The following is a 13,296-nucleotide window of genomic DNA, read 5'->3' as shown; positions in this document are numbered from 1 at the left end:
GAATATTTACTTAACATGCAATAACTGTCTTATTATGTTTTAGCATATTCGATTCAACAAGAAAGTACTGAATGCATATGGAAGAATAGTCTCTCTTCCCTTTCTCTATGAATCAATCAATTAATTATGAACCTGAGTAAACATGATAGTGATGATCAATTAATATTTTACACGTAACTGTCTCCTGAAACCCCGTTAGGGGAGCATTCGAGAAGCTCAATTTAAGGTACCGTGTGGTTATCTTCATGCTGCTACCTGTGTGTGGTTAACGACTCTCCCATCCTGTTTCCTGGGCCCTGGCAACCTGCTGCTGTTTCAGGTCCCTGACATCCTGCAAATGATGCCCACCATGCTCAAGGAGCTCCAGAGGAGAATCAACTCGCTATTGTAGGCAGTGTTGGGGAAGAGGAGGGAAGAGAACAGGAGGGAGTAGGTAAGTTTCTCTCCCTCTCTTCTAATGAGGGTTTGCTTGTCCGAGTCATCACCCTCGGACACTCTGCTGGAGTGATCTTAGAGAAGAAAAGGAGGAAGAAATCATCACAGGCTTGAAGTTAAGGAAAAAAGAAATAAGAGAACATGTGAAGGTCATGGGCAGCATGGAAATGTTCTTCCCTGGGCCCTGGGTCTGTGTAGGAAAGGAGAAGGCCTGGAACAGCCCTGGTCACCTGCCCCCATGTGGAGCTAATGATGGGCCAGGGCCTCTTGGCACACTGTCTCTTCAAGGACATTTTCCTGCTTGGGGCTTATGTTTCAAAAGAAAAGCAGTATATTCAAGCACCTAGGAGAAGAGTAATGACTGAGAGATGGATGTCACCCAAGTGTCCAAGGAAGGGCACCTGTAGTTGGAAAGGCAGGATGCAGGGGTCCAGGGGCTGCACTGGGGAGGAATCAGAGCTGGCCATAGGTCCCTTTCCTCGGGCATCAGCTGAGCCCCCTTCTCAGCTGTGGAATGAGTGGGCAGAGGGCTGTGGTCAGCAGTGGGTTGTAGAAAAGGGTCTGGGCAGGAAGATCTAAGAACTGGAGAGTCCTAAGAAAATTAGGCAGCATTGTAGGCAAACTCTAATCACCTCAACTCTTCTTCCCTTTCATTCCTGGGACCCAGTGCCTGCAGGCAAGGGTGGAAACGGCTTGAAAATATTTGTTGCAGGCACTTGTTCTTTGAGTTCAGGAAGACAGGGAGTTAAAGGAAGAAGCTAGGGCAGCTGCAGGGAGTGGAAAGGGTTATATTGAGGAAGGAGTATTATGCCAAAGCAAATTCTAGACCTTAATAATAAGAAGAACTACAGTTTACTGATTCTGCCAGGCACTCTACAAGACAGGATCTCATGCCATCCTCAGGCTCTGCTACAGAGCGGGTCTTATCTCCATTGTACAGACAATGAAACTAAGGCTCAGGGATGCTAAGTGACTTATCTATGGCCACAATTCTGGTAAGTGGCAGAGCCCTGATTCAAATCCAGGTCAGCTCAACTCCAGAGCTCACGCTTCTGACCACTCCCCTCTACTGCCAATAGATTCAGTGGGATGCTCTGTATGTCTTTCAAGGAAGGGACAGTATGGATATGGCAGCAATGTTAGAGGTGAGGTTGTTGGCAGGGGTGGTGAGAAAGGCTGAGCTGGGTTCCTCAGGTTCTGAGAGCTAACCACTTGTCCCCTCTACCTTCTTGGTTGTAGACAACCATAGGCAGTGGTGTGCACACCACGACCTCCTTCAAGCCTTGCAAGTCAGCAAGGTTGGTTGATTCTTGTGGTTTGATTTCTTGAGGCCTCTTGTCTTCCCTGTCTCCTCCCTGTGTCCCTGGTGGCTCTGGGGTCCCTATGTAGTTAGGAGACAATAGCTGGAGATGCCTAGGTTCTCTCCTTATAAAATGGGAAGTTGGGCCAAACAGCTGTCCAGCTTTGACATCTGAAGACCTGACTCCTCCCTGGTGGCTCTGGGGTCCCTGTGTAGTTAGGAGACAATAGCTGGAGATGCCTAGGTTCTCTCCTTATAAAATGGGAAGTTGGGCCAAACAGCTGTCCAGCTTTGACATCTGAAGACCTGACTCCTCCCTGGTGGCTCTGGGGTCCCTATGTAGTTAGGAGACAATAGCTGGAGATGCCTAGGTTCTCTCCTTATAAAATGGGAAGTTGGGCCAAACAGCTGTCCAGCTTTGACATCTGAAGACCTGACTCCTCCCTGGTGGCTCTGGGGTCCCTATGTAGTTAGGAGACAATAGCTGGAGATGCCTAGGTTCTCTCCTTATAAAATGGGAAGTTGGGCCAAACAGCTGTCCAGCTTTGACATCTGAAGACCTGACTCCTCCCTGGTGGCTCTGGGGTCCCTGTGTAGTTAGGAGACAATAGCTGGAGATGCCTAGGTTCTCTCCTTATAAAATGGGAAGTTGGGCCAAACAGCTGTCCAGCTTTGACATCTGAAGACCTGACTCCTCCCTGGTGGCTCTGGGGTCCCTGTGTAGTTAGGAGACAATAGCTGGAGATGCCTAGGTTCTCTCCTTATAAAATGGGAAGTTGGGCCAAACAGCTGTCCAGCTTTGACATCTGAAGACCTGACTCCTCCCTGGTGGCTCTGGGGTCCCTATGTAGTTAGGAGACAATAGCTGGAGATGCCTAGGTTCTCTCCTTATAAAATGGGAAGTTGGGCCAAACAGCTGTCCAGCTTTGACATCTGAAGACCTGACTCCTCCCTGGTGGCTCTGGGGTCCCTATGTAGTTAGGAGACAATAGCTGGAGATGCCTAGGTTCTCTCCTTATAAAATGGGAAGTTGGGCCAAACAGCTGTCCAGCTTTGACATCTGAAGACCTGACTCCTCCCTGGTGGCTCTGGGGTCCCTGTGTAGTTAGGAGACAATAGCTGGAGATGCCTAGGTTCTCTCCTTATAAAATGGGAAGTTGGGCCAAACAGCTGTCCAGCTTTGACATCTGAAGACCTGACTCCTCCCTGGTGGCTCTGGGGTCCCTATGTAGTTAGGAGACAATAGCTGGAGATGCCTAGGTTCTCTCCTTATAAAATGGGAAGTTGGGCCAAACAGCTGTCCAGCTTTGACATCTGAAGACCTGACTCCTCCCTGGTGGCTCTGGGGTCCCTATGTAGTTAGGAGACAATAGCTGGAGATGCCTAGATTCTCTCCTTATAAAATGGGAAGTTGGGCCAAACAGCTGTCCAGCTTTGACATCTGAAGACCTGACTCCTCCCTGGTGGCTCTGGGGTCCCTGTGTAGTTAGGAGACAATAGCTGGAGATGCCTAGATTCTCTCCTTATAAAATGGGAAGTTGGGCCAAACAGCTGTCCAGCTTTGACATCTGAAGACCTGACTCCTCCCTGGTGGCTCTGGGGTCCCTATGTAGTTAGGAGACAATAGCTGGAGATGCCTAGATTCTCTCCTTATAAAATGGGAAGTTGGACCAAACAGCTGTCCAGCTTTGACATCTGAAGACCTGACTCCTCCCTGGTGGCTCCGGGGTCCCTATGTAGTTAGGAGACAATAGCTGGAGATGCCTAGACTCTCTCCTTATAAAATGGGAAGTTGGGCCAAACAGCTGTCCAGCTTTGACATCTGAAGACCTGACTCCTCCCTGGTGGCTCTGGGGTCCCTATGTAGTTAGGAGACAATAGCTGGAGATGCCTAGATTCTCTCCTTATAAAATGGGAAGTTGGACCAAACAGCTGTCCAGCTTTGACATCTGAAGACCTGACTCCTCCCTGGTGGCTCTGGGGTCCCTATGTAGTTAGGAGACAATAGCTGGAGATGCCTAGATTCTCTCCTTATAAAATGGGAAGTTGGACCAAACAGCTGTCCAGCTTTGACATCTGAAGACCTGACTCCTCCCTGGTGGCTCTGGGGTCCCTATGTAGTTAGGAGACAATAGCTGGAGATGCCTAGGTTCTCTCCTTATAAAATGGGAAGTTGGGCCAAACAGCTGTCCAGCTTTGACATCTGAAGACCTGACTCCTCCCTGGTGGCTCTGGGGTCCCTATGTAGTTAGGAGACAATAGCTGGAGATGCCTAGATTCTCTCCTTATAAAATGGGAAGTTGGGCCAAACAGCTGTCCAGCTTTGACATCTGAAGACCTGACTCCTCCCTGGTGGCTCTGGGGTCCCTATGTAGTTAGGAGACAATAGCTGGAGATGCCTAGATTCTCTCCTTATAAAATGGGAAGTTGGGCCAAACAGTTGTCCAGCTTTGACATCTGAAGACCTGACTCCTCCCTGGTGGCTCTGGGGTCCCTGTGTAGTTAGGAGACAATAGCTGGAGATGCCTAGATTCTCTCCTTATAAAATGGGAAGTTGGGCCAAACAGCTGTCCAGCTTTGACATCTGAAGACCTGACTCCTCCCTGGTGGCTCTGGGGTCCCTATGTAGTTAGGAGACAATAGCTGGAGATGCCTAGATTCTCTCCTTATAAAATGGGAAGTTGGGCCAAACAGCTGTCCAGCTTTGACATCTGAAGACCTGACTCCTCCCTGGTGGCTCTGGGGTCCCTATGTAGTTAGGGGACAATAGCTGGAGATGCCTAGATTCTCTCCTTATAAAATGGGAAGTTGGGCCAAACAGCTGTCCAGCTTTGACATCTGAAGACCTGACTCCTCCCTGGTGGCTCTGGGGTCCCTATGTAGTTAGGAGACAATAGCTGGAGATGCCTAGATTCTCTCCTTATAAAATGGGAAGTTGGGCCAAACAGCTGTCCAGCTTTGACATCTGAAGACCTGACTCCTCCTGGTGGCAGGGGGCTTCCGGAGGCACCTTAGTGCCACAGATAATCTTTACAATGGGAGCTGCAGATTCCATGGGGCATACCATTTACTGGTTTGGACATCTAAAGGACCACCAAAGCAAATGTAGAAATCATCTATTCCTAAATACCTATTTTCCAGATGAGATGTTTGAGAAGCAGGGAGCAAAGTGACTTGCTCGAAGTCACCTGGTTCATCCACAGCTGAGCTAAGGCTTGAGCACCAGTCTCCTGAAACGCAGCCCAGTATCCTTGCCCCACACTACACCACCACCCATAGACTTGCATAGATGGTGCCTCGCTCCCTGGGATGGCAGCACACACACATCTCACATCCATCCCGCAGTGACTGAGTTCACAGGTACAGCAGATGAGAGGGAAGCAGCCTGAGGATCTAAGGGGAATCTGCTCCATGTGGAGCCCCTGTCCCAGGAGGGGCTGAGCTGCAGCCTCAACCTGTATCCCATGGTCCAGGAAACTTCCTGTGACTGAATCATCCAGCCCTCCACAAATCTGTGGGGTGCTGATTGCAGGACTAAGCGGGGCCCTTTAACCAACATTAACCTAATTGCTGAGTGATAGATGGCGCGGCACAAGCATATGGTGAATCATTACTGTGCCGGCAAATCCTGCCCGCGCCCGGGACTCTGCACCGGGCCCTTTTAGCCAAATTCATCTCTCACAGACATCTGTAACGATTGTGCCTGCTGCTCACTGCCCAGGATGGAGGCTTTAATGATGTTAGCAAACTCTGAAACCTCGGGAGTGGTAACGAGCCTGGCACGGCTGGAAACCAGGGCTGCATCCAGCGAGGCATGGGGTGTGCTGTCTTCTGCCTACCCCATACCTGAGGTGGTGGATTTCTGGGGCGACCACCAGCCTCTGCAGGAATGCATGGGGATCGTTCCCCTCCCCAGGCTCCTTTCATAGCCTCACTTACAGCTTCTCTCGACACTTTCTTCCCCATGGACCTGGGTGTGGGGCGAGTGCAGTACATTTCATTTCATAAATAGAACTGAAATTTCTTACATTTGGGCAGCACATTAGGCTAATGAAGGTCACAGAGACTGAACAGCTTGCTAAGATCTTGGGGCTGGTCAGTAGAGGAGGCAGGTCTAAAACACGGTTTCATTCCAAACCTCATGTGATTCTGAGGGCCAGTTGCCCATGAATTTGCACTTCTCAGCTAAAAGCCTTACCTCCCACCCTCACCCCTAGCCCTTTCCTTTGGATTCCTGTGGCATCTCACCAAGTTGGATACAGGTCTGTGTCCAGGGGCCCAAGGGAGGTCCTTGAGGTTGAGGTGGATTTGGGGTCATGTAACTGAGCACCTTACCCAGTCTGGCAGGGTGCGGGGCTCTGTAAAGATGGTCTGCCAGGAGGACCTCTCCTGGCACAACAGCTTTCACCTCTTTTTTGGCTCAGAAGCACTATTTGTTTCCTTTCCCTTTTTCCATCTTCCTCATCTCTTTCCTATAGGCCCAGCCAGCCTTTCCTGCAGGACTCATTCCTTGCAGGAATAAGCCTGTCATTGAAGGATCAGACCTGAAGGATCTGAGAGATCAGGCCAGCTCTTTCTTCTCCCTGCTGTGGCTGGCAGGCATCACACAGCCCTCAGAGTCTGGGAATTCACCCCTTCGGACTCTGACCCTTCTCTGGGCCTTGCGAGAATCACGGCCTCTAAGCCTCAGAGCTACACACCGATTCGTGGAATTTCAGACTGCTCCTGTCCAGGAGCCGTGCCCCATCACTGTTATGGAAGGGAAGTAGCCCCGCATTAGGGGTCAGGAGACTCAAGGTCTAATTCTGCCTCAGCCACTTATGCCCTGAATGAACTGGGGAAAGTCATTTCACTTCTCATGAGTCCTTTGCTCTCTCCTGCTTTGCAGAATGATGATAACAATATTTACCTGTCAGAGTCCTTACCAATTAAAAATGAGATAGTGGATGAGAAAGTGCTCTGTTAACTGCAAAGTGCTGATGGAAGATAAAGCGATGTCATTTTTATGGTTGCCACTAAAGGCTGGCTCTGGTGGGGAGATCAGAGGAAACAACCTGACCTGGCAGAGGGCTGAGGATAAGGGAAGGAAGTCCCGGCCCCAAAGTCATGCTCTTGCTCATGCTCCCAGTACCCCCTGCAGAGCTGTGTTCACAGTGGAATCAGAATGGCTTGACCCAACTTCCCTGATAAATCATGCAGAATGATTTGGCTGCTCCCTGGCTTTCTCCTTGGAAGGGGTAGCCTCCCTTTTTCCATCCTCCCACCCCCAGCTTCGTGCCCACCTCCTGCCCACCAACTCCACAGCAGCCGCCACTGCCAAAAGAACACCCCAAATTGGAACATATGTCACTCCTGGAGCCCCGTTTGCCTGTCTGCCACTACATGCCTATTTTCTAATTTCCAGCTGACATTTCCCTTAGTGAAATAAATGAATTTGCTCTGGCAGAGGCCCTGCTTGGATTAAGCTGCTGTCAGAGCCCCATGCACCAAACTGTTGCCCGCAGCCCACCGTGCAGGATGCATTCCAATGGGGGCTGGCAGGGGAAGGGCTGGGGGAGACCTAGGAGGAAACGCTCAGTCACACTGGCGGGCAGGCAAAGACCGAATGAGGGACGGTCAGGGCCGGGGCCCTGATGCCAGAAGAGTCAGGGAACAGGGAATCAAACAGGATGAGACCCCCTGAGGATGGAGGTGAGGGAGGAGGGGGCCCTGGGGAGGCTTCTGGGGCAGGTCCATGGGAGGAGAATGTAATGGGAGCTGAATCATGGAAAAGGCCCAGGGAAGGGAGAGGGGAGAGTCTCCAGTCTCCACTCTGAAGCTCCCATGGGAAAAGGGCCAGCCAGGGTGGACTCACTGCTCAGCGATGATGTATTCCCCTGGGAGGGGCGTGCAGGGCACCCCAGCCACCTGCACATGGTGGGCGATCTCAGAGAAGTCCAGACCCAGGTTCACACCATGGATGGTCACTCGCGTCCCTCCTTCCGGCGGTCCAGACACCGTCAAAATCTGCAGGAGGGAAATGGGATTAGCAATTTGGGTTGGTCACAGGAACAGAAACAGCAGCACCCTTCCCCCTCCCCCAGGGAGGTTTAAGAACCTATGGACACCAGGAATTCTGGTGAGTGAGTGTGTTTTGTCCACTTTTTAGCTTATCTCGGATCTTGACATCATGTTCTGTTTTACACTGCTTCCTCGGTTCTTTAAGTCAGTCATTCATTCATCTACTTATTTAAAAAATTATCAGAAAGAATACTAGACTCAAGGCAGAAAACCATGGTTGGAGACATGTCTCTAATTCACTAGTTGCCTGATTACGATCAGTCACATAATCTCTTTGAACTTCAGTTTTCTTAGTTGTGAAGGGGGTATAATCATTTTTGCCAACCTCAAAGGGAGTCTGGAAGCACCAAACAGAAGGTGTGCTTGAGAGCACTTTGGAAACCAGAGGGCTTTGTAATTGTGACAGTGTTATTATTGCCCCTGCTGTGTGCTACAGCCTGTTGGGGGTACAATGATGAATATGACAGGAAATTTGCCCTCAAGAAACTTAGAGTCAAGGAGGATGAGATAAATGCAGTTCATGAATACCACTGATTTGGGGTATACACAGATAAGACAGATACAGAGGGAAAGCAGTGGGAGTGTGGGGAGTAGAGAGTAGGTGTGGCTGCAGGGGAGATGATCAAAGATGGAAAGTGCATTTGACACTGTTCTGCAAAAAACATCCTGTGACACATGCTAGGACCAAGAAGAAATAACTTTAGGATTTTCCAAATCTTTGCTGGCTTCCTGTTGGCAAGGATTGCTTATTTATTCATTCCTTAATTCAGCCCCCAAACACTGGAAACAGAATAGCAGGATCTGGGTCTCTCAAGATGTAATAAAGTTCTATCTGGGAACAGACCAGGCTCTTGGAAAAATGTAGCTCTTTGGGATCCAACAGATCCCAGTGAGTAAGTTCACACTTTGTGGCCAATAGTTATCTGAAGTAGGAAAAATAATTCGAAGTGAACTCAATCCTAGGTAGCAGAGGAACACAGAATTTCGTAACTGGAAGAGATTTGAGAGTATCTTATTCTAAGATCCTTACTTTTTACAGCAAGATGAATGAGACCCAGAGAAGTCAGGGATATATCCAAAACTTTGAACAACTTGTATACACAGTTGTAAAAAGGTCCAGTGTTCTTTTTACTACACCATAGGGAGGGCAGGATGGAAGAAGGAAGGAGCAAAAAAAAAAAAAGGGGACTTGATGAAGATCGAGGGTCCTCTAGAATCTCCCAGAAGAGGATACCTGGGCAGAGCCACAGCCTCTCTGTTTTTGGACACTTCTGGACAGTCTCCCTCTTGACCCTGTATGTGCTGGTGGAGCATCCGATGGGGTGGCAGGGTCAGCGTACCCTCGGGTGGAGATGATGGATGAGTACAGGTGAGCATGCTGTAGAGAGATCTGGAGACCCTTCTTATCTCCTGGCTTCTCGGCAGGTGCACTGATCCCTTCCTGTGATGTGGGCACCATGAATTGTGCTGCCAATTCAGCCACCAACCACCAAGTGATAGTGAGCAGAGAAAAGATGCCTCCTTCCCTCACTGTCTGGCTGATATGCTGTTCAGACTCCCGGTCTCTCGCTAAGCTGGCTGCAGAGCCAGGACTTGAACCCAGACCTCCTGCCTGTCTATCCTCCTACGTAGGCCAAAGATGGTGCTGCCTCCTTCCCTCTGTCCCATCCAGGCCCTGAATGCTCTTCTCTGGAGGCTCATTTTACCCAAGTCACCTTGTCTATGGCTCTGACTCCCTTGTCTGAAAATAAAATATCCCGCTTATGAATAAAAATAAACAGCACACATGAAATGAATCAAGGGAGATATAGTCAAGGGGGCTCAGAGGTGTCTCTGTATGCTGGGGGTGAGGGTGGGAGAAGGAAGGACAACTTGGAGAGGACAACTTGGAAGAAGGAGCTGGCATGAGGAACTGACAGCCACTATAGCTCATCTGTCCCTGCACTCTAAAAATATCCAACAATAATCCATCCTGGCTGTTCCAGTCTCCCCTGGCACAGTTTCCTCAGGCACCTGGGACTCCTGGGCTCTGGGAAAAGAACCCTTGTTAATGAGAAATGGAAAGGGCTGCTTCCTTACCTGCTGCAGGAGAGCATCAGTAGGAGGCAGTTTGCTTTTAGTTCCTGGTTCTCTTTTAATCCACTTGGAATAAGCTTCACCAGCCCCTCCGTCCCCTCCCCTAGCCACCCGGATGACATGAACCCACCTACCCAAAGGAACTGACAAAACCTCTCCTTCCCCTACTTTTATTTTTTAAAAAACATTCTTTTGCTCGCTGCAGTTAATTACAACCTTTCAGAAAAACTGTGAAATGAAATCTTTCTGGAAAGCCTAAAAATATTTCTGTCTTGCAGGTAGCATGTGGGGACTGCATTGTGGATCCTCAGCGGCACTGGCATGTTCCACGGGGTAGCTTCCTCCTGCTGGTAAATCATTGTAGTGTTTCCCTTCCAACATTCAAGGATCAGTGGCAGACACATGGTCGTGGGCACTGGGGTGCTGTAGGGTCTATTTGTTAGCACAGAGCTGCTCAGAAGCATAATTCAGCTTATATTGTTTAGAGAAGAAGACTCTTTTTGGGTAAATTATTGGCAAGCATTATAATCTTGGCATGAAGATACAAATGAGATGGGTAGTTCCAGCTAGCAGCTGGGGGAATCCAAGCTGGGAGAATCAGTGTCCTTGTGGGTCATTAAACCAGGTCCACAGGGCTTAGAAAGTACCTGGGGAGTATAGGGTCTTTATGGGAGTCTTTTTTCTATGCTGTGTACCATGCTGCCAGCACCCGAGGTAGGTGGCAAGGGAGTTCAGGGGACAACTAAGCAACTGTCATGCTCTGGGGTTTACAGGAGAGGCAGCTTATAGCTTCCTTGCCTAAAGCAAAACTGACATGTAAAAGCCTGAATTTCCAAAACATAGATGAAGTGGTGATTATTTGATTTGCAAGTGGATTCCCAAGGCCTCCATTACTGACAACTTCCAAATCCATATGGTTGGCGCAGGCCCCTCTCCTGAGCTCCATAGCCATATATCCAATTGCTACTGGGCATCTCCACTTCCCCATGTATCTCCCTCAGGCGCCTCAAATTTCACCATGTCTGAAAATGAACTCTTAATTTTTCCTCCTCCCACCCCCAAGCCAATTACCCTCCCAGATCCTCTTTCAAGGTTAATGGACCCACCATGCACCCAGCCAGGAATTCTGTAAGCACCTTCAACTGTTTCTTTCTTCCATCTACCACAAATAATAAAGAAAGTCGCCAGGCCCTATCAGTTCTCACTCCCAGGTGTCTTTTGAGTCCATGTGTTCCAGAGTAGGTGTTCAGGAGGACTCCATCATCTCCTACCCACACTAACCCCAAGGGTTTGCATGTAAATCTACTTTCCAGTAGCTGCCAGGGTGACCTTCATGAACACATACTTGACCAGGTTACTAGTCACTTGCTCTAAAAACCTTCCATGGCTCTGACCATTGCCAAGGCAAAGTCCCTAATTCCTAAGGCTGGCCTGGCAGGTGTGGTCTTTCTGGTTCTGATCCCTTTTACTCCTTCTGCCACACTTTCCATTCAATAGCACATTCTTCATGCCCTGCCCAATCGGTAGTTCCTTTCTACATCATGCTCTTTAAAAATCCCTGAGCCTTTGGACATGCTACCCATTCACCTCCAGCTTAAAAATCAGAGTGGCTCAAGGTGGAGGTCTGTGTGCAGGGTGCAAAGGAACAGAGAGAGGCACTCTGTAGAAGGCAGCTTCTGTAAGCCTTCCAGGCAGCTGAGAATGAGTCTAAGGGCCATGCCATCTCTGTGTTGGGCCCGGGAAGCAAGGACCCTGCATCCTGCCTTCTGTATTTCTTCTTAGGATCAAGTATTCGAAGATGGCCAGGGAGGGGAGGCTTGGTGACAAAGAATTTCTTCTCCAGAGAGGGAGTGAGCAGGATCTTGCAGGACACCACTTTAGACCAGGAAGCCACAGGGTCCCAATCCCCCGACCCCCACCTGCCCCGCCCAACACACACAGAAACCGTGTCCCCAGGGCTCTCTCTTAAAAGCAGCTTTTGATTGCAGGGCACCCAGGGTTCTGTTCCACAAAGTTGGCTCTCCTGGAAGCCAAGTCTGGCCTTTCTATATGGATCTATAGAGGGGCAATTTGGCTGAATCCCCAGCTACTGCTTGCAGGACTTTAAGCAAGTCCTTCCAGACCTGGATGGAGCTGAGAGGCTGCAGGGGAGGGGAGAGCTTTTCTCCCACAGAGGTGAGGATGAGAGGCTGCGGTGGAGTCAATATGGAGTGCCCCAGTGACAGATGGGAAACCAAAGTACGGCCAGTATGTTAGGCAGATCCATATCTTGGTCAGTTTCACATAGCTCTATGCTGCTGGCTACACTCGGGTAGGGAAGAAAGACCATCTGATGCTGGGACAGTGTCTGCAGAAGGAAGAGAGTAACCTCTGGAATCAGACAGACCTGAATTTAAATACCAGCTCTGACACTTACGAGTTATGTGACCTTGAATCTCAATATCCTCATTCAAAAACAGATAATAATGCTTGCCTCACAGGGATGATGTGAAGATTAAGTGAGATAACATCTGGAGAGTTCTTAGTATGCTGGTTTAGAGAGTAGGTCTTGATAATTGATAATCTCCTTCCCTGTGTTTCCCTGCACCTCTGTCTTCCTAGATGACTAAAACATGGGATGTTAGAATTGGCAGGGTTAGAGATGATGGAAGTCTTCCTAGCCGTCTGGAAGGGCAACACATGGATGAGGGAGCGCATCACAGACTCTGGTGTGACCCGAGGTACAAAGAGCTGCTCATGGGCCGATTGGAGAATGCCCGAAGCCTGAGCTTAGGCAGGGAGTAGTGATGCCGCCAGAGCAGGGCCCTGGCTTTGGCGAGTTCTGGGCCCTGCACAGAAGCAGATTCAGAGCCAGACATCATCCTTTCACCCAAAATAAGTTTGGAAGAACACTGGCCCTGTACAAGATGTTCTTTATTCTTTCCTCCCTCCCTTCTGGCCATTTCTTCTTTCCCTGGCTATCAGCCATTCTGGGGTAGGTGCAGCATTCCACAATGAACTCAATTAATTCTTTCAGGGAAGTACTTCTGAATGAGACACCCACACAAACAAATGATTTGACAGTTTGGGGGGTGTATGTGTGTGTGTGTGTGAGTGAGAGTGTGTGTGGTGGGGATGTGGAGAGAGAGGGAAGGGAAGTGAAACCTGTCAAATCAGCAGGGAAGATCTTTGGATACTGACTCATTTCAGCCTCGAGCTTTTCACCCCGTATTATACTGTGGACTAGAAGTCTATCTGAATTCTCCCCATGTGGACCTCAGAAGTGAGAGCTAGAAGGAGGGGATTGGAGAAAGAATATCCCAGAAGCAGCCTGCTGCTGTTGGGTTGGGGCGAAAGGGGTCACTGAGGCTCTCCCCTCTGTGCTGTGCTGATACTGCCTGTGTGCCCCTTCTCTGCCTGCCCCTCATACTTGGGACCCCCAGAGT

At 49.5% G+C, this 13,296-nt stretch overlaps 1 protein-coding gene across 2 annotated transcripts in view; it reads right to left on the bottom strand.

Moving 5' to 3' along the window:
* PLXNA2 (plexin A2) overlaps positions 1-13,296 on the bottom strand; it is a 219,783-nt gene that overhangs the window by 28,943 nt on the left and 177,544 nt on the right. For both annotated transcript variants that reach the window (XM_002809516.6, XM_009238345.4), the window contains one exon: positions 7,590-7,741. In XM_002809516.6, the coding sequence (XP_002809562.2) occupies positions 7,590-7,741 (152 nt within the window). The remainder of the gene's footprint in view (positions 1-7,589; positions 7,742-13,296) is intronic.

This window comes from Pongo abelii, chromosome 1, assembly GCF_028885655.2.
Source record: "Pongo abelii isolate AG06213 chromosome 1, NHGRI_mPonAbe1-v2.0_pri, whole genome shotgun sequence".
NCBI lineage: Eukaryota > Metazoa > Chordata > Mammalia > Primates > Hominidae > Pongo > Pongo abelii.
Note: the sequence above shows the minus strand (reverse complement) of the source record. Positions and strands in the feature narration are given on the sequence as shown.